Source organism: Pituophis catenifer, unplaced genomic scaffold, assembly GCF_029215685.1.
Source record: "Pituophis catenifer annectens isolate HBS135680 unplaced genomic scaffold, rPitCat1.0.hap2 SCAF_2, whole genome shotgun sequence".
Taxonomy (NCBI): domain Eukaryota; kingdom Metazoa; phylum Chordata; class Lepidosauria; order Squamata; family Colubridae; genus Pituophis; species Pituophis catenifer.
The window spans coordinates 59,913,596-59,935,027 of record NW_027256882.1 but is presented as its reverse complement, the minus strand read 5'-3'; the positions used below and the strand labels follow the sequence as shown (position 1 = coordinate 59,935,027).

Sequence of the window (21,432 nt, the reverse complement as noted above, 5' to 3'; positions counted from 1 at the left end):
GAGATGATTTAGAAATCAGGAAGCATCAACAAAATGATATTAAATATATAATATATGTAAAGTAACATATGGATATAATAGTGTGTATAATAAGTAAGGAGTAATATATATAATATATGAGGAATGAGGGAACCACAAAAATAAATATGTGAATATGTAGGGGGGAGGGGAAACATAAACCATGGATATACACCGATACGGAACTGTTGTAAAATGGAAATTTTTCTTTTCTTTTTGTTTTTAAAGAAAAAAAAATTTTTTTTAAAAAAAAGATAGATTGAACTGTAAAATAGATTGAACTGAGATAATGACTATCCCTAAATCACTCATGAGCTTCCATGAACGAGATTTGCCTACAACTTGGTCTCTCCACCTCTAGTTCAGTACCCAAAATACTACATTAAACTTGGTTCTCGTTTATTTATACAGGCACGTGACTGTACATACAGTAGTATATATTGTATGTGCCTATATTCACACATAAATCTACACATGTTGAAAAAAGTATAGCATTTAGATATGTAGATTAAAGGAAGCATTAAAATGGGTCTGGGCACTTCTATAATAATAAAAGACAAACATTGCTCTGATAAGTCCAACTATAGCATGATCTGGTTCCTGGTTATACATGCAGAATGTTAATTATGTTATTGCTAATTAAACTATAGCATTTCTCCTCTTTTCAGTATATTTATTCTCTCATTGTTATGCTGCTTTTATAACAGTGAAAGATAATACATTGGATTACTGATTTTATAAAAACATGGTGGAAAGAAAGAGAAAGAAAGAAAGAAAGAAAGAAAGAAAGAAAGAAAGAAAGAAAGAAAGAAAGAAAGAAAGAAAGAAAGAGGGAGGGAGGGAGGGAGGGAGGGAGGGAGGGAGGGAGGGAGGGAGGGAAGGAAGGAAGGAAGGAAGGAAGGAAGGAAGGAAGGAAGGAAGGAAGGAAGGAAGGAAGATCAGTCATCTCAGTCCAACCTATGCACAAAAATGTTGTTATGGGGAAGAATAAGAGAACAAGCACTGTGCATACTGCCTTCAGCTCGTGAACACAAAGTAAATATAAATCTACTAATGCATTAAATAAATAAGTGATCTTCTGAATATGCACTAGAACAGGGGTGTCAAACTCACGCTGTCATGGCGGCATCACGTGATATATCAGGACTTTTTCTTCCTTTGATAAACCAGGTTTGGGCATGGGCAGCACATGATGCATCCAGCGCACGGGCCGGGAGTTTGACAGCCCTGCACTAGAACATTCACATAGAGGTCTTTTAAACAAAAGTAATTGTGAAAATCTGTGTAGGCAAGAAATTCTTGTTTATAGTGGACAAGGTATATTATTCATTGCAAATTCTTCAATTACTTCAGAGGTTGGTCATTGTACATATCCTGATATAAGTCTTCTCTCCATAATTTCTATCTCAGAACTAACTGTTCTTATTTCAACTGATCAAAATCCTCCTGTTTTTTATATATTTATTTTAGTAAAATTGAAATTATTATAACTATTTACAGCAATCATTTACAATCCTAAACTTTTCATACCCTCTTCTATCTAAGGTTAAAAACTGCAAACACCTGCGATGAAGTGTGAAGGTATCATATTTCTGCCTCAAATTCTGTATCACAAAGTTCTTGAGATATGCTGATTTCTTTAGAAGAGAATCAATCTAAGCAGCTTTAATTCTTGACCTTTTTCACGTTGATTAAAACTTTGGCTTCATGCCACTCCTTGTGGATTGGTCTCTGGTGTAACATATTACAGCAGACACTACGATACATCATGCTGTAGCAGCTTTTCCTCCTTTGAGAGCACAGATGTCTAACTTTATAATTACGTACTTTCTCTTTAAGAATAATTTCTTGATAGCAATTCAGCCTATTGATTTGGTAACAATTCATGATGATCATTTTGAAGCTGAACTTCATCGTCACAGAGGCATCTTAATTTCAAATGGAGTGGCCTCCGATCCACTTGTCTCCTGTGATTGACCAGAGTACTAGAAAATAATGTTTTTACTAAATAATGTGTTAGGGATTTTATATTTGCAAAAGGGGATTTTTAGTTTTGGATTATAGTTCCAATTCCTGTATTTTGTAGGTGATCAAATCCTACAAATCAAATCAAATCAAATCAAATCAAATCAAATCAAATCAAATCAAATCAAATCAAATCAAATATAGGTGACCTATAAGGTCCCTTCCAACTCTGTTAATCTGTTATCTGTTAAATCCCTAGAAGTTGGAATATATTTGTAAAATTCTGCTTTCCTTTAAAAGTAATTAGATCTATGCTATCTTATCCAATGGACTTGTAGAAGGTCCATTTAATAAATATATTTTCATTGATGACTGCCACAAAAATGCATTACACATTTCCATATAGACTTTTTCAATCCAGGTACATATCCATCATCTGCAAATGTGAGGTCTCCTATATGATGCAACAATATTTTCTGTATAACTTTTGTGCAATGAAACTGGAAAAACAAATACCTGTCCAGAATATGTATGTCCATCCTAAAGTTCTTTAAACTGAAAATATGTTTCTACTTCCACATGGCAACTTTATTTTTTCTTCAGTTTTGCTATTTTAACTGGGAGTCATTTTCATGCTGATCCAAAACATGGATAAAAAGGGAGACTGGAAAAAGACTAAGTGATCTGCATTACCAAAGTTTTATGGAAGTGCTCTAGAAAAGGGCTGTCAAACTCCTGGCCTGGATGCATCACACGCTGGTCATACTCCTGCCCAGTTTAGCAAGGGGGTGGGGGAAGGCGAAGGGGAGGAGGGAAAGTTCAAAAATGGTAGCAGAAAGAAGAACCCAGTCTACAAGTTCTCAAACCAGTTACTGGGAAATTGCAAATTCATGATATGAGTAGTCTTGGAAATAATGATGCAGAAAGGAGAATTTTGGGAGCCTGAATCTTGAATCTTCCCTTAACAAGAGTAACTATCTATGCTAGAAGAAAAACAACAACAAAACCCTGGAATGTGATATATACATTCAGCTATGAAAGCTAGGTATAATTTATATATTTTTATTTATCAAATTTTTTACACTGCCCATCTCACCTAAGCGACTCTAGCTGGTTCATCATCAAGAAAGAAATGCTAAGGACCAAAATAGACATTCTTGGTGTCAGTGAGATCAAGTGGACTAGAAATTAGATGACTTTACAGGATAAATGGAAATGTCAACTTCAAAAGGGAATGACATTAGAAAAGCAGTCAATTAATTAAGAAAATTGCCAAATCAGTTGAAAACAGTAAATTACAAAAAAAATATTATTTGAATCTCTGGGTATGACAATTTTCCAAATATATGCAGTAAAAATGCATTCAATCAATAAAGAGACAAAATAGTGACTTCAATTGTAAATTAATAGGTGGTTTGGGTGCCAGGATTCCTTCCTTCCTTCCTTCCTTCCTTCCTTCCTTCCTTCCTTCCTTCCTTCCTTCCTTCCTTCCTTCCTCCCTCCCTCCCTCCCTCCCTCCCTCCCTCCCTCCCTCCCTTCTTTATTGCTTTGGTTTTATTATTCAGATGGGCTTTATTATGGTTTTGTGAATTGCCCAGAATTGTGATGTATCAAAAGGGTAGCTACACAAGTCTTTTAAATAAAAGAATAAAATTATTTTCTGCAATATCAAAAAGAACATTGCATCCAGAAAAATGATACTGACAAAATTTCAACTCTATATGCAGTCAAAATGAAGAACAGATTCCACTTACTTAACTTTGTGGAAAAGGAATCAGATGGACTAGGAGAAGAAATGAAAAACATTTTCAGTGAAATAGCAAAGAAACATGTCCTTATAAAAGAAAGAGAAGCAAATGGTTGCCAGAAGACACTCTCCAAATTGCTGGACAGAGAAAGAAAGCTAATGCCATGGTTAACAAAAATGAAGGTGGTGAATACAGAATTTCAACATTAAGCTAGAAAAGATAAAATTACTGGAAGGAGTTTTCAAAGAAATAGGAGAAAGACATCCCAAAAACATTATTAGGATTTTTTTTCCTAATAAAGAAACTGGTACCACATATGGAATACAAAGGGATAATAACAGAAAGAAGTAGAAACATTTTGAATGATCAGAAGCAAATTAAAAAAAAAATGCAAGGAATAGTTCCAATAAGGAATTGTATATGATTGATATTCTTCAACCATGTAACAGGTCATGGTCATGTCAAATGATAAAAATCATTGGAAAATTCAGTTATACTTAAAATGCTTGGAAGTACTAGAAATGAGGCCCATGAAGATTACATTGTATAGATGCCATCAGTAAAATATCTGTTTAAATGAAGAAACATTAAACAAAATTATAAAACTTTAGAAAGAATGGAGAGAGCAAGGCAAGCCTATAAAAAGTGAGATGTAACTGATAGGATACATCATGTTGATTGACTCAGATGTCCTGATCACCCTGGATAGTTTCTTCATCTGATAGACAGAACTGTCTATCTCTGTGTGTTGTATATTGTGGAGTTCTTGATACTGTCTGGTCTTGGTTGCTTGCTTGCTGATACTTCATTATCCAACTAAAATCATAGTTGGGTAATAAGATATTCTTTTCTATTTGTAGAGTTTTTCCTGGACTGTATCTGATCTTCAGTTAGAATGTTTAATAGCAACATTCATACCAACAACTAAAATACTCTTAAAAAGAAGCTTTCACAATGTTCTTCAGTAGTTTGGGATCAAAAAGATTCCTGTATTCAAAATACCACAGCTACTAACTTTTTTCTCATCCTTGCCTTTAATTTTTCTGTTTTTCATAGACATTTCTATGAAGAATTCACCATACCTGAGAGTGATTCCTGAAAATGTCTGAGGGTTCCTGACAATATTTTGGGTTAGGACATTGGTTTCATTTCTGGAAAAAAAAATTTCCTGTGGTGATCTATCCAGTTTCACTCTATGGTGTCAATTTTGTTGTTGTTACTGTTTTGGTTCTAGCTTTTATGACTGCCATATATTGGTAGAATTTAGTCAGGAAGCAAGTCATGCATACTAGGGTAAATATCCTTTGGTGCTGTCCTGTGGTTCCAAATTGCCTCTGCCTTTCTAAATCAGATTTTATTATTCAGCTGACAATATATGTCCTGGGTATGCCACCTGTCTCAGTTTGAGATTCATTTTGTCTGGATTTAATTTGATGTCCTTTTCTGCAATCTGAAGGAAAGACTGTACTTTCCAATAATGTTCTTTTTTTCTGCTTCAGTAATATTTCTCCAATAATCATGATATCATTTGCAACTTCCTGGCTGTTTCCTCTGAAAAATACAAGGAGATTCCGATTGAAAAAAAAGATAGTGATTTTTATCAAACAAAAGTTGTAGAGAAAGTTGTCAGTTGGGTTGACTTTTCATTCTATTTCACATACTAGGAACCATTGCTAACTTCATAATTAGTGAATATTCATAATTAGTGAATATTGGACAGCATGTTATGACTCCACCTATTGGTTAATTGCATCATATGAAAGCCCAATTTAATAGCCAGGGATTATGCAAATATGTAATTTCTTTGATGGATTCCTTACTATGAACAGGTTGCTTATCCAGAAAATACTAGATTATGTGGCTGTGATTGTGTTACCTTTTTGGAAGCTTTTGAATCCTTTTTAAGCAGACTCGTGTAAAGCTAATGGAACACATTTTCCTCCATGGGAAATGCATAGATGTAATAAGGTCAATTTCTAGTTGCAGTTCACTTTCAGAACAAATATTAGTATAGTCCCCATTTCTCTGGAAAGGAGTTTTCATGCCGTGGAAGTTTGTACAATACAGATAAAATTCTGATGTCGTATTCTGATTCATTGCTTGGATAACTGTGTTGCTGAAGAAGACAGATTAGACCCGTTCTTTCGCAACTACAATGGAAGTCTGTAAGTTTTATTCTTTTTGGGACTTGTAAGTGTCAGATTACCTTTCCCTGCTGTCTGCATAATGCTCTTATTGTACATTTTGAGGAGGCAGCTGCTCGACCAAATAATTATGCTAAGGTCTGTTTCATTATTGGGGAATTTATTAAGTCCATTGACAATTATCCTTTCCTGTTAATCCTTGTCAGTTAAAATGATGCTGACAACTATATCAGCACAGATGTGAAGATTGAGGAGAGAACCTCAGGACCCTGGAGGCCCAGGTGATGTTCTCATCCATCTCTCCACTGAAAGGAGAAAGAAAATTTTTGCAGATGAATAATTGCCTTCAGTTATGATGTCGGTGGGAGCTATATAATTTCTGGAGCTTTGAGCCAAGTTATTTGAAGGAAAGACAGCTGGTCCAAGATGGATTTCACTTTACTTGTGTTTTGGTAAAGGATGGCAAACTTGATTATCTGTTTATTATTACAGGTATTGTACTAGCAAACTTTCTAGATCAGAGTTTCTCAACCTTGGCAGCTTGAAGAAATGTGGATTTGAATGATGATTGAGGAATAGCAGAAGTTAAAGTTCACACAACTTCAACTTGAAGTTGGTTGAGAAACATTTCTGTAGATTCTGTGCCATTAACTCCTTCCTGAAAGCCCCAGTACAGCAAAATACAACAATAATCAATAACAACATACCAGTAGATATTCTATAAACATAGCAGATACAAAATGATTAAAATGAAAGTCTGGTAAAGTCTTGACACATAATACACCAGAGGTAACTGTGGTTAAAAAGAAGAAACTGCATGTAACTGATGTGGCAATACCAGGAGATATTAGAATAGAAAACAAAGAATTGGAGAAGATCACAAAGTATCAAGATTTGAAAATCGAAATTGAAAAATTACAGCATAAACTGTAACCGTGATTGTCAAAGTAGTTATTGGCACACTGAGAGTCATACCAAAAAGTGTGGATAGTACTTAGAAAATCTGCACATTGACAAAATTTCCATTGGTCAATTACAAAATGTCACACTGCTTGGATCTGTGTATATACTAAGCTAACACATTGTAACCTCCTAGGTTCTTGGGAAGAACTCAGTGTGTCAAGCCTGAATTTTATTTGGGTGTGGAATTCTTTGTATCCTGAGATGTTCTAATTCAGTTTGACAGTTTTGAGCTGGTGGAGGATGGAGCCTTCAGTCACCACTGCATAACTAGCTGATGAGTCATGCACATTCCAGTGGCTCACTAACTGGAGGAGGAGGAGAGAAGTTGCCAAGCTGGACAATGTAACAGATTGTTTTGGAAACTTGAGAAACTGAAACTTATATTAGGATGAAAAGCCCGGGAGCTTTAGTACTGGCTTTTCACCAGTAGCGCCAAGATGGTGTATCTAAATAAATTTGTTCTTTGAAGAAAAGCAATGCCTCGGAGTTCGATTTGTAATGGGTGCGTTACTTGGAGCCTGACACAGTGGGAATGAAAGCTGACTGTCAGCTGTTAATTTATGTTGTTGTTTATAAGTAAACAATATAAATATAAAAATATTATTTTCATTTTAAAATAAAATAATTACCTAATTACTTAAGTCTTCTTTAATTCTGCACTACATTCTGAACCCTTACATGAACATTTAAAATAATATTTGAAGGAGATGGGTGGTTCTTAAATATGACAAACAACAAATAAAATACAAAGTTCAACATGCATCAAAAAGGAAAGACATATTTGTCATTACTCAATTGCTTCTCACCAGACTACTGATGGAATTCATCATCATTGTGCTCTCCTTGCCTGTCAACATGGATATATGATCTCCATCCATATCTCCACCATCACTTAGCCCAACCTTCCACCCTTGTCCCAATCTATAAATCCAACCCAGTGTACCAATTACAAAAACAACACACACACATATATACCCACACAAACATACTTTATTAGGGTCACAAGCCAGAATTCATGCAAATAAAAACAATTAGTTATCAAATATAGTATCTAATAACTAATAAAATGTCAGCGTACAATGCCCTCTATCTCTTCTACAGGCATCATTTGAAGGATATTGTACTGCTACAAACATGTGTTACTAGATAATAAAATTTTGCAAGTGAATATGTCAACTTTGTGTTTTTAACCAGGCAGAAGATAAGAGATAAAATATTCATCCAGGCAGCCAGGTTTTGTGTAGTAAAGGGATTAATAGCCTTGCCTGTTTTTTATGTAAATTTACATTTTAAGATAACATATTCTATCAGTTTCAGTTCATATGGCCAAATTCTTTGAGGAGCTAGTGTATTATTATATATGACTTCTAGAACTGCCCATTGGAGGACGTAAAAGAAGAAAATATCCATTGATAACTTGCAAAGACAAATGATTTTCAATAGTCTTATGGGATTATTGAAAGAGATCTAACTTGATATATGGGGAGGGGGGTTTAGAATATTGCAAGTACACTCATGAGAACTCAAACACATACAAATCAACTTTGTACAAGCATTTCAGCTGACTCTAAACATATATCTCTTAACCACATGACAAGTATCTAACCCACTCCAGTCAGCTTTCCTGATTGCTTATTTGTAACCTATGACTATCATTAAGTGTTGTACCTTATGATTCTTGATGAACATATCTTTTCTTTTATGTACACTGAGAGCATATGCACCAAGACAAATTCCTTGTGTGTCCAATCACACTTGGCCAATAAAAAAATCTATTCTATTCTATTACTCCATTCATAGTTTCTCATAGTGGATTTCAGAAGGGGTCCCTCCCCTCTCATTCAGGGCTCCATTTATTCCTCCAAGAAATGTCTATTCCCAGGGTTTCTGCCAGGCCAAGACCATCATAGCTTTGCAATTAATGCTGATTTTTTTTTTCAGGGGAAGGGGGAGGGAAAGGATTAATTCTAGTAGTCCCAGAGACCATTGAATTACCACAATGCAAAATGCTAAATGAACTGACAGGTAACTTCCTTTTCATTGGTCACGTCTTTTACTTCAAAACCCAAACAACCTTTTCAAAAGACACTCAATTTTTGAGCTAGTGAACTTCTACTCTAAGCAGACTCTATGGTTGATGATCATTGTATAAATAAGAGCTTTCAGAAAACCAGAAGTTTTGGTAAAGTCAGGAAGAAATGGAGCAGGAGGGAGGTGTGAAGAGACAATGCATGACCACAGAAGGATCTATGGATATTTGTTCCTTTCTCCATCTCCTAATCAAACATTCAGTGCCTTGTGAATCTTACATCAGGGTCCCCAATCCATGGGCCATGGCCCATTACCGGCTGCGGCCTATTCAGAATGGGCCACCTGAGCGACAGGCTGGACCAGTGTGCACAAGCAGGTAGCTCCACTTGCAGCTGAGCTGCATGCATGTGCGTGTGTGCACTGGCCCACCATTCGCATTAGTGAAGCTGTGGGTGCATGCATCAGTGTGCTGCTCACAAGGCCTGGTTCCCGTCTCTCCCCACCCTCTCCAGCCAGGCCACCAAGCCAGAAAGGTTGGGGACCGCTGACATATATGATTGATAAGATTCCTACACTGCTGAATAAAGGATTCCCAAGCATTACTTTCGGTCATTTGGTTCAACATATTCACAGAATATGCCAATGGTTCCTTCACTTACTTTTGCCTAAAAGATGTGTGTGTGTTTTTTTTTTGTCCAAGACAATGCATTAATCTTTATTTCTCCCTGGACCACTAAAATAATAAATTTTAATAAAATTATCTTCAAATAAATTACTTTTCTCACTTTGATCAGGTAAAATATTCCTGGTTATATTCTAGACAGGTTAAAAAATTGATATATGTGCCTCAAAACCCTGGAGCTTCAGAAATAAACATTTATACAGTTTTAATTTCTGAGACTAAACAAGGATTCAGATGTCTCCTCATCTTTCTGTCCTTTAGAGTTTAGTTTGCGAAACAGCCATTTCCTTGAAATATTTCATTATTCAGTCTGAAGCTTAGATACTAAGTTTGAACCTGATGTTTGTCTCTAAGAATGGTATCAAACCGCAGGTATTGCATGTATCTTGGCAAGGATCCCTCTGGTTTGTCACAGGCGTTTCAGCAACCTTGTTCCCCCAAGAAAATAAATTTCAAACCACATTCCCAGAATACTATAGTTTCTGACATCTCAGCATGGTTGATCAAATATGTATGTGGATTTCAATATGCATATAATACCAATAAAGACAAGAAAGTACCTTTCACAATCAGGTTTCCTGAATTTCTCGCAACTCCAAATTGATTCATTGCTATGCAGCTGTATACACCTGCATCAGATTTGGTAATATTATATATCTTCAGACTGTTATCTTCTAAGATAAAGATTCTGAAGAGGGAGGATTAAAAAATAAACAAAACCATGCAAACCAGTTATTAATATATTATACAGAAGACTAACACCAATAACTGTGATATGTTATTTATAATATTTGGACATTAATCATAGCTGCTGTTGATTACAGCACACTGAGCACATTTCAGCCAAATTTTCACTTCAATGTATCATTGATCATTACATTAGATACAGATTAGACACAGTAGAATGTACTAATTTTCTGTCTTTATAACTAGTCTGCCTCTTTCTCTGGTCAATTTATTCCTGCAAAGGAGGAAATAAATCCACAATATGAGGTCTAAGCTGGGTGTGTTTCTTCAGGGAGTAAAATATGTTTTCAGTCTCAGATAGTGAGCTGATTATAGTAAGAAGCATGAGAAGATGCATTTTTTCAGCATTTATTATTCCTCTTTGAGATCGCCACATCTAGTCCTAACAGTCAAACAATGAAATGAATTTAAGCTGATTATTATAGGAAGGGTAATATGTCACACAGTTATAAATAACCAGGTTAAGGCCGCTTATTATTGGTAGTAGCAGTTGAAGAAGACAAACATGGATTAAATGATTACATCAGGGCAAACAAAGGTTATCATTTTATAACTTTCACTTTTTCTGAATGTGATATCACAAAACTGAAAAAAAATTGCTAAAAATAATAATAAAATTTAAATGAGTTTTGCAAAGGGAGCACTATCTAAAACACAATACACCAAGAAAAGATATATAGATGGAGGGGGGAGGTGGAGGATGGATGAGAGAGAGAGAGAAAGAGATTACTTGGTCTGTGGTGTGGATATTTGGGTGGTTCAGGTGCAGGGAATTTGTGGTGGGGGGTGGGGGAGTGTTTGGGGATTGTTATGTGTGTTGGGCCTGGTCTTTGTGTGTTATGTGAATTCCGTTGTATGGGTATACTGTGTATACATGTACAATGACAATAAAGTTATTTATTTATTTATTTATTTTTGTTAACCTTCCATCCGTTACTTCTTGTTTTACCCTCAGGTGCTTTGGCTTTCTTCTCTGTGATTGCTATTATTTATTAGATAGATGATAGGTAGGTAGGTAGGTAGGTAGGTAGGTAGATAGATAGATAGATAGATAGATAGATAGATAGATAGATAGATAGATAGACAGATAGATAGATAGATAGATAGATACCCTGTTTTTCCCAAAATAAGACATCCCCTGATAATAAGCCCAATCGGTCTTTTGAACGCAAGGCAATAAGGCTAAGCGCTTATTTCAGGGTTCAAAAAAATATAAGACAGGGTTTTATTTTTGGGGAAACACGGTAGATAGATAGATGATAGATAGATAGATAGATAGATAGATAGATAGATAGATAGATAGATAGATATTGATTTATGGAGAAAATGCCAATTAAATTAGGAACCAAAATGATTGCAGATAGATGCCACAAAGTACTTTATAGTGGCATATACTGTACATCTACAGTATTCCAAAGGTATCAGAAAGCCTCAAGTTTATAAATTATAGGTCTGGAAATGATATATAGGACTTACAAAAACAGTGTAAATTATAACTAAATTTTTATTACAGGAATGTAGGATCTGATAACAACATGAGATGGTCCTACTATGGGCGACCTGGAGCCTCTACTATCTGATAAGAGGGGCGGTGGCACAGTGGTTAGAGTGCAGTACTGCAGGCTACTTCTGCTGACCACTGGCTGCCAGCAATTTAGCAGTTTGGGTCTCACCAGGCTCAAGGTTGACTCAACTCAAGGTTGGGTAAAAATGAGGACCCAGATTGTTGGGGGCAATATGTTGACTCTGTAAACCGCTTAGAGAGGGCTGTAAAGCACTGTAAATCGGTATATAAGTGTAAGCGCTATTGCTATTGCTATTTTTTAAAGAGAGTCCAAGTCCATCTTTTCTCCTGATTGTACCACCTTCTAACATTAAAAAATGTCCTCCTCCTCCTCCTTTTTCTTCTCCTCCTCCACCTCTTCCTCCTTCCTTTCTTCTGTCTCCTTTGCCTTTAAGATCATCAGGCAGCTTCAGTTGTCTATTCTGCCTAAAATGTGCTTTGGTTTCATGCAAGAATGTAGAATATTAATTGTTTTTCACCCACAACTCAGAGAAAGCAGCACAGAGAAAAAAGAATGGAAACAATTACAACATCATAGTTATTAAAGAATGAGATAGACTAGAAGATGAAACAAAATTTTACAAGCACTAAATATTTCAATCATATCAGCTAAGGATTTACCAACACCCCCCCCCAAAAAAAACACATGTTTTTCTGGCCACTTATCATGCATTACTTAGATTATTCCTGGGTTTTTGGCTGAAATTCAAATCTCCAAAGGGAGATGTGATTCTTTTCTTTTTGTTCTTTCTATTGTGTTATTCCAATACAGATATTCAGGTCTGAGAATAGAAATATATTCTTCAGAACATATGTAACAAAGAGCAGTTAGTCACGGCTTTATTTCAGGAGGAAACCTATACCAGCATCTGATGTGTTTGCTTGTTTCTTTGTTTTTAACTAGCCATGTGTCCTTATGCTCAGGGGTGCTTCAAAAATTTGAGTAAGGGGTTCTCTGCCTAGTTGCTGGGTGGGTGTGGCCATGGTGGGTATAGCCTAGTCAAGCTCCTGAACCACGGTGTGTGGGGGGGTGTTTTTGCCCTCCCCAGGCTCCGGAGACTTTCCTTGAGCCTCCAGGAGGGCAAAAATGGCCACCCCAGGCGCCAGATGCCCTCTGGAGGCCTCAAATGAGCCCAAACTTCCAGTAGGCCCATTTTTCGCCCTCCCCGAGTCTCCACACGTACCCTGCACTTATCTGCATCCAAAACAGGACATGTGGGGACTCCTGGGAGGGGAGGGGAGGGGAGGAGTGGGCAGGGTCAGCCAGGAGTGGGATTTGGGGGTTCTCTGAACTGCACAGAATCTTAGCTAGAGGTTCTCCTGAACCCCTACGAACTCCCAGCAGCCTACCCCTGCTTATGCTGTAATCTAAAGCTTTCCTCTGTCTTATTTATGCAGAATACCAGAAATGGTGTTGTTACAGAGGGGCATATATTTGGTTTCTGTTTTTTATTAAATTTCAGTTTGTCTTCCCTCATGCTGTCCATCTTCTAGTGAAAGCCTCTATATCACATTTTGCAAATGCTATTTTTCTTTACTCTCCTATTCTGTTCTTAATTAGGATATTTAGGATTGGTGTACTGTTTTTGTACAGAAGGGAGGAAAATGTACATTCCTCCAGACGACATGATTGAAGCTCCCATGATTTCTTACTCTGGCCATGCAGCTCATATCACAAGAAACTACATCTTGTCTGTTGGGGGTTGTAAAAAGGAGATAATTATTTCCAAATGTTTTCATCTTCATTAATACTTGTCTGAGCTAATCCTTTTCCAGCTCTTAAAAGTGGAAGTTCTTGTGACCTGTTACCCACTGTTGGTATATTTTAATGTCTCATTTGAGCTTTTCTCCCCCAAATGAGTGAGTGAGAAAGAGCTAGTCCCCGAAACAGAAAATAAATATCATAATAGTCCTTCAATTTAAAGCTCCTGCAAATCTGTTCCTGTAAATACATCTCAAGATGAAGAGATAGAAAGAGAAGAGAGGGAGGATCTCTTCTAGACTTAGACTAACTTTATTGTCACTTTAAATATTCACTAATCGGCATACATTAAAATGGAATTTTGTTGCATACAGCTCTCAAAGGGTCATCTCCAATATACACTACATAAACATGAATAAATAAATAAATAAATAAATAAATAAATAAATAAATAAAGCAAGCAAGCAAGCAAGCAAGCAAGCATATACTCACATACCCACATATATTATATGACACAGAGAAACAACACAGCCTAGTTTGGATGTATAAATGTATATGGCTAGGGAAACGAATCTTGCGTGTTTACCAGACGGATGGCATAGGGAACAAAGCTGTTACAGAATCTGGTAGTCCTGCTAGAAATACTTTGAAACTGCCTCCCAGAGGGGAGCAACAGAAACAGACCGTAAAGTGGTTGTGTGGTGTCTCAAACAATGCTTTGAGCGCTAAGCAGTATCCTGAATAATGGGAAGTGAGCTTCTTATAACCTTTTTGGCTGTCCTCACCACTCTCTGAATGGACTTTCTCTCTGAGGCACTTCAGCCACCAAACCAAACAGTGATGCTGTTTGTTAAAACTCTCTCAATTGTGCCTCTGTAAAAAGTGGCCAGGACAGAAGGAGAAAGATGTGTTTTCCTCATCTGATGCAGAAAATGCAGATGCTGGTTTGCATGCTTCACTAAGGATGACATGTGGAGAGACCTACATAGATTCTTTGGGGAAAAAAAGTAAACACACATTTTGTGCTAGAAAAACAACAACATTGTGTTATTCCAAGTTTTTTAAAAATGTTCCTTTTTCAAAAATTAATTTATGTAAGGGCCAGCTGCTATGCTGTGTTTTTATATGCAATTTTTAACAGTTGAAAATAAGTTCTAGTGATTAAAATATATAAAAAAAATCCAGGTCATATTTTCCTAAGGTAAGAAAGGAGTGGCAAAAAAAAACCCACACAAACAAAATAAAAAAAAAAAGAAATAAGCTGTATAATTATGCATTGTATAGAACTGCAAAGACATCTGCAAAGTGCAAAATCAAACTACGATTTCAGAGGAGCCAAAGATGTTGACTGGGAGTTAATTATCACTGACTTTGTTCAACCAACTGTCAAACACAAGAGAATTCTCACACCTGTGCTCAGTGTTTGAGGTGATCAGGTATCAAGGTAAAAAAAGAAAAAGGCAAATGCCCTGGAATTTGCTTAGCATGCTGGCATTTTTTTCTTCTTCTGACTCTTAATTTCTTCCCACTGCTGAATCAGTAGGTTCCTTTTTTGTCAGCCTGTATTCAGTCTGAACATCTGTAGTGCCGTCAATTGAGTTTTATGATATCAATAGAGATTTTTTTTTTTAAGAAAAATGACAAATGGGGATTGATTTTACATTTGATCAGTTGTGGTCCCCAAAAGATTTCTATAGAAGATAGGGGTGTTTTTTCAGCATCGCAGTAATTTTGGATGGTCCCTGAACAAGTAAGGTCTGCACTGTTGTTCTTTTTTGCCCAATCCTAATTAAATTTTGTTTTAATTATGAAGTGATAGAACATAAATTCATGTATCATTTGATAGAGTCATGGCCCTGCAAAATATAGAATGCCTTCTGTAAGCAACAAAGCAAAGCATATAAAAGCACAGAAAATATAGACACACAATTGTAAGAATATTTCTATCATATGCCATTGTATGCATGCATGCATGCATGCATGCACATATACAGATACGCATACGTGTGTGTGTGTACATGCGTGCATACATGCATGCATACAATGGCATATGATAGAAATATTCTTACAATTGTGTGTCTATATATTTTGTGCTTTTGATCATTGCTCTTGATCATTGCTGACATGTTTCTACAACTTGATTGATGTCGACCTGTGGTAAATTAAATTGATTGGACATGATTTGGAAAGGTACACACCTCTGTATAGAAGGCCTCACAACCGACAATGCATACTGTAGCATAGCAAAAGCCATGAAGTCAAAAGAACTGCCTCAAGAGCTCAGAGACAAGATTATTGCAAGGTACAGATCTTGCAAAGGCTACAATAAAATTTCTGCTTCACTGAATGTTCCTAAGAGCACAGTGGCCTCTATAATTCTCAAATGGAAGAAGTTTTGCATAACCAGGATTCTTCCAAGAGCTGGTCACCCAATCAAACTTAACAATTGAGGGATAAGGGCTTTAGTAAGAGAGATGATCAAGAACCCAATGGTCACTCTGACTGAGCTCCAGAGATCCTGTGTGGAGATGGGACAGAATTCCAGAAGGATAGCCATCACTGCAGCCCTCTACCAATCTGGGCTTTATGGAAGAATGGCTAGAAAGAAGCAGTGCAAAACACATGAAAGTCCACTTGGAGTTTGCAAAAAACCACTGAAGGACTCTCCGACTGTGAGGAACAAGATTCTCTGGTCTTATGAAACCAAGATTGAATCGTTTGGCCTCAATTCTAAATGTTATGTCTGGAGAAAACCAGGCACCACTCATCACCTGCCCAATATCATCCCAACAGTGAAGTATGGTGGTGGCAACATCATGCTGTTGGGATGGTTTTTCAGCAACAGGGACTGGGAGACTGGTCAGGGTTGAGGGAAAACTGAATAGAAAAAAGAACAGGGATATTGATTTAATGATAAAATCTCAACATCTTTTTTGTAGTATGGTGACCAAAATTGGTTGCAATATTCCAGATGTGGTCTTACTAGGGTTTTGTAACGCAGCACTAATACTTCACACAATACTTCTATGCTTTGGTTTATACAAGTCAGAATTGTATTAGCTTTTTTGGCTGCTGCTGCACACTGCTGGCTCATATTCAAGTGATCATCCACTAGGACTCCAAGATCCTATCCTATCCTATCCTATCCTATCCTATCCTATCCTATCCTATCCTACCCTACCCTACCCTACCCTACCCTACCCTATTCCCTCAATGAAAACTTCTTCCACAGCACTCAGGACCTCAGACTGGGCTGAAGGTTTGCTTTCCAATATGACAATGATCCCAAGCACACAGCCAAGACAACCCAGGAGTGGCTTAGGGACAACTCTGTGGATGTCCTAGAGTGGTCCAGCCAGAGCCCCAATTTGAACCCTATTGAACATCTCTGGAGTGATCTACAAATAGCTGTCCACCAATGGTCACCATCCAACCTAACTGAGCTTGAGAGGATTTGCAAGGAAGAATGGCAAAAAATCCCTCAATCCAGGTGTACAAAACTTGTTGCATCATACCCCAAAAGACTCAAGGCTGTAATTGCTGCCAAAGGTTACTGAGTTAATGGTCTGAATACTTATGCCAATGTGATATTTCAGTTTTTTTTTCTTTTTAATAAATTGACAGACATTTCTAAAATTTTGTTTTCACTTTGTCATTATGGGATACTGAGTGTAAATTAATGAGAAAAAATGAATTTCAACAGCTGTAGAATCAGGCTGCAGCATAACAAAATTGACAAAAACGAAGGGGGTCTGAATACTTTCTGAATGCACCCTATATGTAAATCTGTTGGTCACCATTTTCTCTATTTACCTAGGTACAAAGCTTTCATTTCATCTCAGTTCATCTACTCATGCCTATTCAAGACTTCTTACAAAAGAGCAATTAACAACCAAATCACACAGAAGTTTTAATTTCCTTACATTATTTCCACAGTCAGTTGATGAACTTCCATTTGATTTACTATCAGAAGTCAAGTTGAGCAATGGAAGGGAAAAACCAGCAGCTAAGCCTATGTATGTTATTCTAGAGCTGCATAATTGAAACTAATCCCAGGTTTATTTGATTTAGTACCAGGGGTGAAATGCTACCGGTTTGCTCTGCTTCAGGTAAAAACTACCGGTTCAGGCGAACCGGTAGTAAAAAAAAAAGTAGTAAAAAAGTATATAGTAAAAAAAAACAGCTGTGCCAGGTGATCATCGGAACCTTTTAAAACACTTTTTTAAAGCATTTTTTATTACCTATTTGCCCGAACCAGTAGTAAAAAAATGCTTTAAAAAAGTAAAAAAAAAAGTTGACCATCCCCCCCCCCAGTCACATGACCCCACCACCACCAAACCACGCCCACAGAACTGGTAGCAACAAATTTTACATTTCACCACTGTTTAGTACCGCATACACTCTACTAAAATCATCTTTGAATTTAAACATATAATAATAACATTCAGTTGAGTAGTACAGCAGAAAGACATCTAGCATGATCTGTTCTCTTCTGGCTCTCCAAAGAATATATACAAATATTGCATTTTGAGGCAACATCCTTGAGAAGTTAATAGGTAGATTGCTTCAAGAATAACTTGGATCAATTGATCAAAACCATGATCAATTTGAAAATATGAATGCTATCTTGTACTACGGTACATAACATGCACTTAAATTTTAGTACAGGGAAATTACTTTCATATGCAGTTCTGTTCTATATACTTTATTTGCATTTGAGATGACTTGTATGTTCTGTTGTTCATGAGAAGAAGTGTAACTAATTTCAGATATCTGGAAAAATTGCAGATAAGCACAATGTTTTTATCATATGTAATTCTACTATTAGTTGTCCATACTTAGAGTAGATAATGAATTAAAGTAGTCTCTTATGTGCCTAAATTTAATGCAGTAATTAATGTAGTAATTAAATGCTCCACACAAAATTTAAATCAATGTTTATGACCTTCTGTCTATGATAAATTACTCCTAATCCATCTTTACTTTTCGTTAATGCCTATATCTGTCCTATAGTACAGAGTTCCTCAACCTTTCCAGATTTGTGAACTGGCAGGGGGGAGGAGGCAGTGGGATTCAAGTCATTTAACAACTGGTTCTCTGCCCTAATGATTTCTTCCAATAACCAGTTTGCTAAACTGCTCAGAAAGTTAACAACCGGTTCTCCCGAAGTGGTGCGAACTGGCTGAATCCCACCACTGGGAGGAGGTGATAAATCTGTTCAAGCAGCATGCAAGTGTGCACCTGTGCACAGCTCCATTTGTGTGAGCGGTGGGCATGCTTGCATGCCACTCATGCAAATGGAGCACACGTGCAAATGGTTGCCCACTGTTTGCACAAGGGGTGATATGTGTGGGGGCTTGCCCGCTGCTTCAGGCAGTCTGGTTTTAAACTGTTCATAGCATGGTTGTGGGCCATGGCCCAGGGGTTGGGGATGCCTGCTATAGTAGATATATAACAGAATATATAACTGAAGAAAAATAAACAGAAAACTCTCTCTTTTTTAAAAAAAACAAGTTTTATTAATTTTTTCTTTCACATACATATTTTATGAACAGAGTGTTGACCAGGTCACATCTTATACTTCTTATATATTGATTTTTATAATCTATTCCAATCTTCCTTTTTGTTTTTTCCAAGTACAATTTACATATCTCAATTTCAGCCATAATATTCTTTTTTTATTTTATCTTAATCTCTTCTTAATACATAATATATAAACACCATCCGCCTTTCAATTCCTAATTTCTTAATGTAACATCAATTAATTATCTTATTTCTCTGTTTATAAAATATATTTCTCAGAATCCCCATCACACTTTTTGGCTATGAACAATGTATTTCATCATATTCAATTCTTACATTGAAACCCTTTAATTTAATTGACCTTCCACACCTTATCTTAATCTCTTAGTACATGATAAGCAATATCACTATCTTCCCTTAATTCCTGATTTCTTACTATAGCATCAATTAATTATTTTATTTCATCATTTACAAAATATTTTTTTCAAAATCCCCATCGCACTTTTTAACATTTCAATTTTGTCTCTTAATTTCAGTTATTTTTATAATTAAACCAAATTGACACTTCATATTTCATCTGCTGTTCTATTTTACAATAAACAATATATATCATCATATTCACTTCTTACATTCACAATTAATAATATCAATACTTCCCTTAGATCTACTAATATATATCTTATTTCCTTTCCTACTTTCCACTATTCTTTCCATTTTAAACATTTTCTCTTGGTCTCTCCAAAATTCCACTTCTTAATAATTTTTTCCTTTCACCCCATTCTCTTAACTTCTTCTTCTTCTTTTTTTATTTTTATATTTATTGTATCTTTTCTCCTTAATCCTTTTTCTAACTTTTGAGTCTATTACTCGCATAATTCCCCCCAAGCTTTTTCCTAATCTTTTTCCATTTCCTTCTCTTCCCTTTGATTGATTCTTTTTGAGGGATATTCCCCTGTCCACTCTTTTTTTGCCACTGTAAATCCCATTGTAATCATCTAACTTTTTACATTCAATTCCTTTTCCTTCAACATTATTTTCTTGCTTCTCATTTATATTCCCTTTTTCCTGTTTTGTGTGTTCTAGCAAAATTTCTGACTTTTTGTTGCCCTTTAATGATTTACGCATGTTTTTAAACATCTCAATTTATTCCTCACAGAATAAATTTTCTTACTGCTCTTTTTTTAATTGTTTTAATTGTTTTAACCTGTAAAAATGAAGTGTTTTAATATTGTGTGTGACCAGCCATACACTAAATAATAAATAAATAAATAAATAAATAAATAAATAAATAAATAAATAAATATTCCTCACACAGACTCCATATTATCAATTTAAAAAAAATGTTAATATTTTAACTTATATTTAATTAAGATTTTAAAGTCCCTATAGTCTCTTTTTTATTTCCAGATAATATCCAGTTCAAATATTTGTCCAATCCACTTCAATTTAAAGCTTTGTTGCTTTCCACCTTCGTTGAAAGACGAGACCAAGCAATTTTTTAAAAAAGAAATACTCCTTAAAAGTTCTCACAATTTCTTTTAGTAGTCAAGGTCACTGCTATTATTTTCTTCAATTTTCAGGCTAGTCTTGTAGTGCTTTCTTTCCACCAGCAGTTCTCTCTCTCCAATCCACAATGTTCTCAGAACAACAAAGTATCAAGCTTACAAAAATATTTTAAATCCACATAGAAAATACTTTCCCTCGGATTTCTTTTCCTTTTAGTATTTTTAGTTTCTCCAAATTCAGTTTTAAGTCCAGTTATAAAATTCCCTTTTTTGGGCTTTAATATTTTAACTTCCTCTTTGTTCTTCTCCCTCCATTAAAATTCCAAAGTGCCAATTAGATGCTCATTTCCGCTCTGCGACACCTTTGAAGGTTTTTTTTTTATATATAAATTTCCTTTTTTACCTATGAGTTGGTCAATCACTCACCCGGTACCAGCACTCCATTCAAACACTGCTCCTGCACAAAAATCTTATTCTGGTTGCCCCAGCTTCAGAGCAGTAATTTTTTAATGGCCACCACCCCCACTGCCAGTTTGAAGAGCAGCCTCTGACCTTTCAAGGAACTTGCCTGTTCCTCTTGGTCATCTGAGGCACCTCTCCTTCTTCATCATCCCTACAGGACAGTTCCGGTCCAAAAACCCCCTGACAGCAGTTTGTCCAGCTGGATATTCATGGACCTCAATGAAGCCTACTATTTTTCCAGCCAGTCTCGCTGCGACGCTTCCGGTTTCCTCTAATAGAAAACTCTCTTGTTGGATCAAGAATATTATTATGTGTAATACAGCAACTTTATATGTAAGAAGTGCTGGGAGTATATAAAGAGAATGTCAACTTCGAAGC

General features: G+C 36.1%; 1 protein-coding gene across 1 annotated transcript in view; it reads right to left on the bottom strand.

Moving 5' to 3' along the window:
• Positions 1 to 21,432, bottom strand: part of CNTN6 (contactin 6) — a 146,359-nt gene that overhangs the window by 37,589 nt on the left and 87,338 nt on the right. The window contains 1 exon segment of the mRNA XM_070933567.1: positions 10,112 to 10,239. Within this exon segment, the coding sequence (XP_070789668.1) occupies positions 10,112 to 10,239 (128 nt within the window).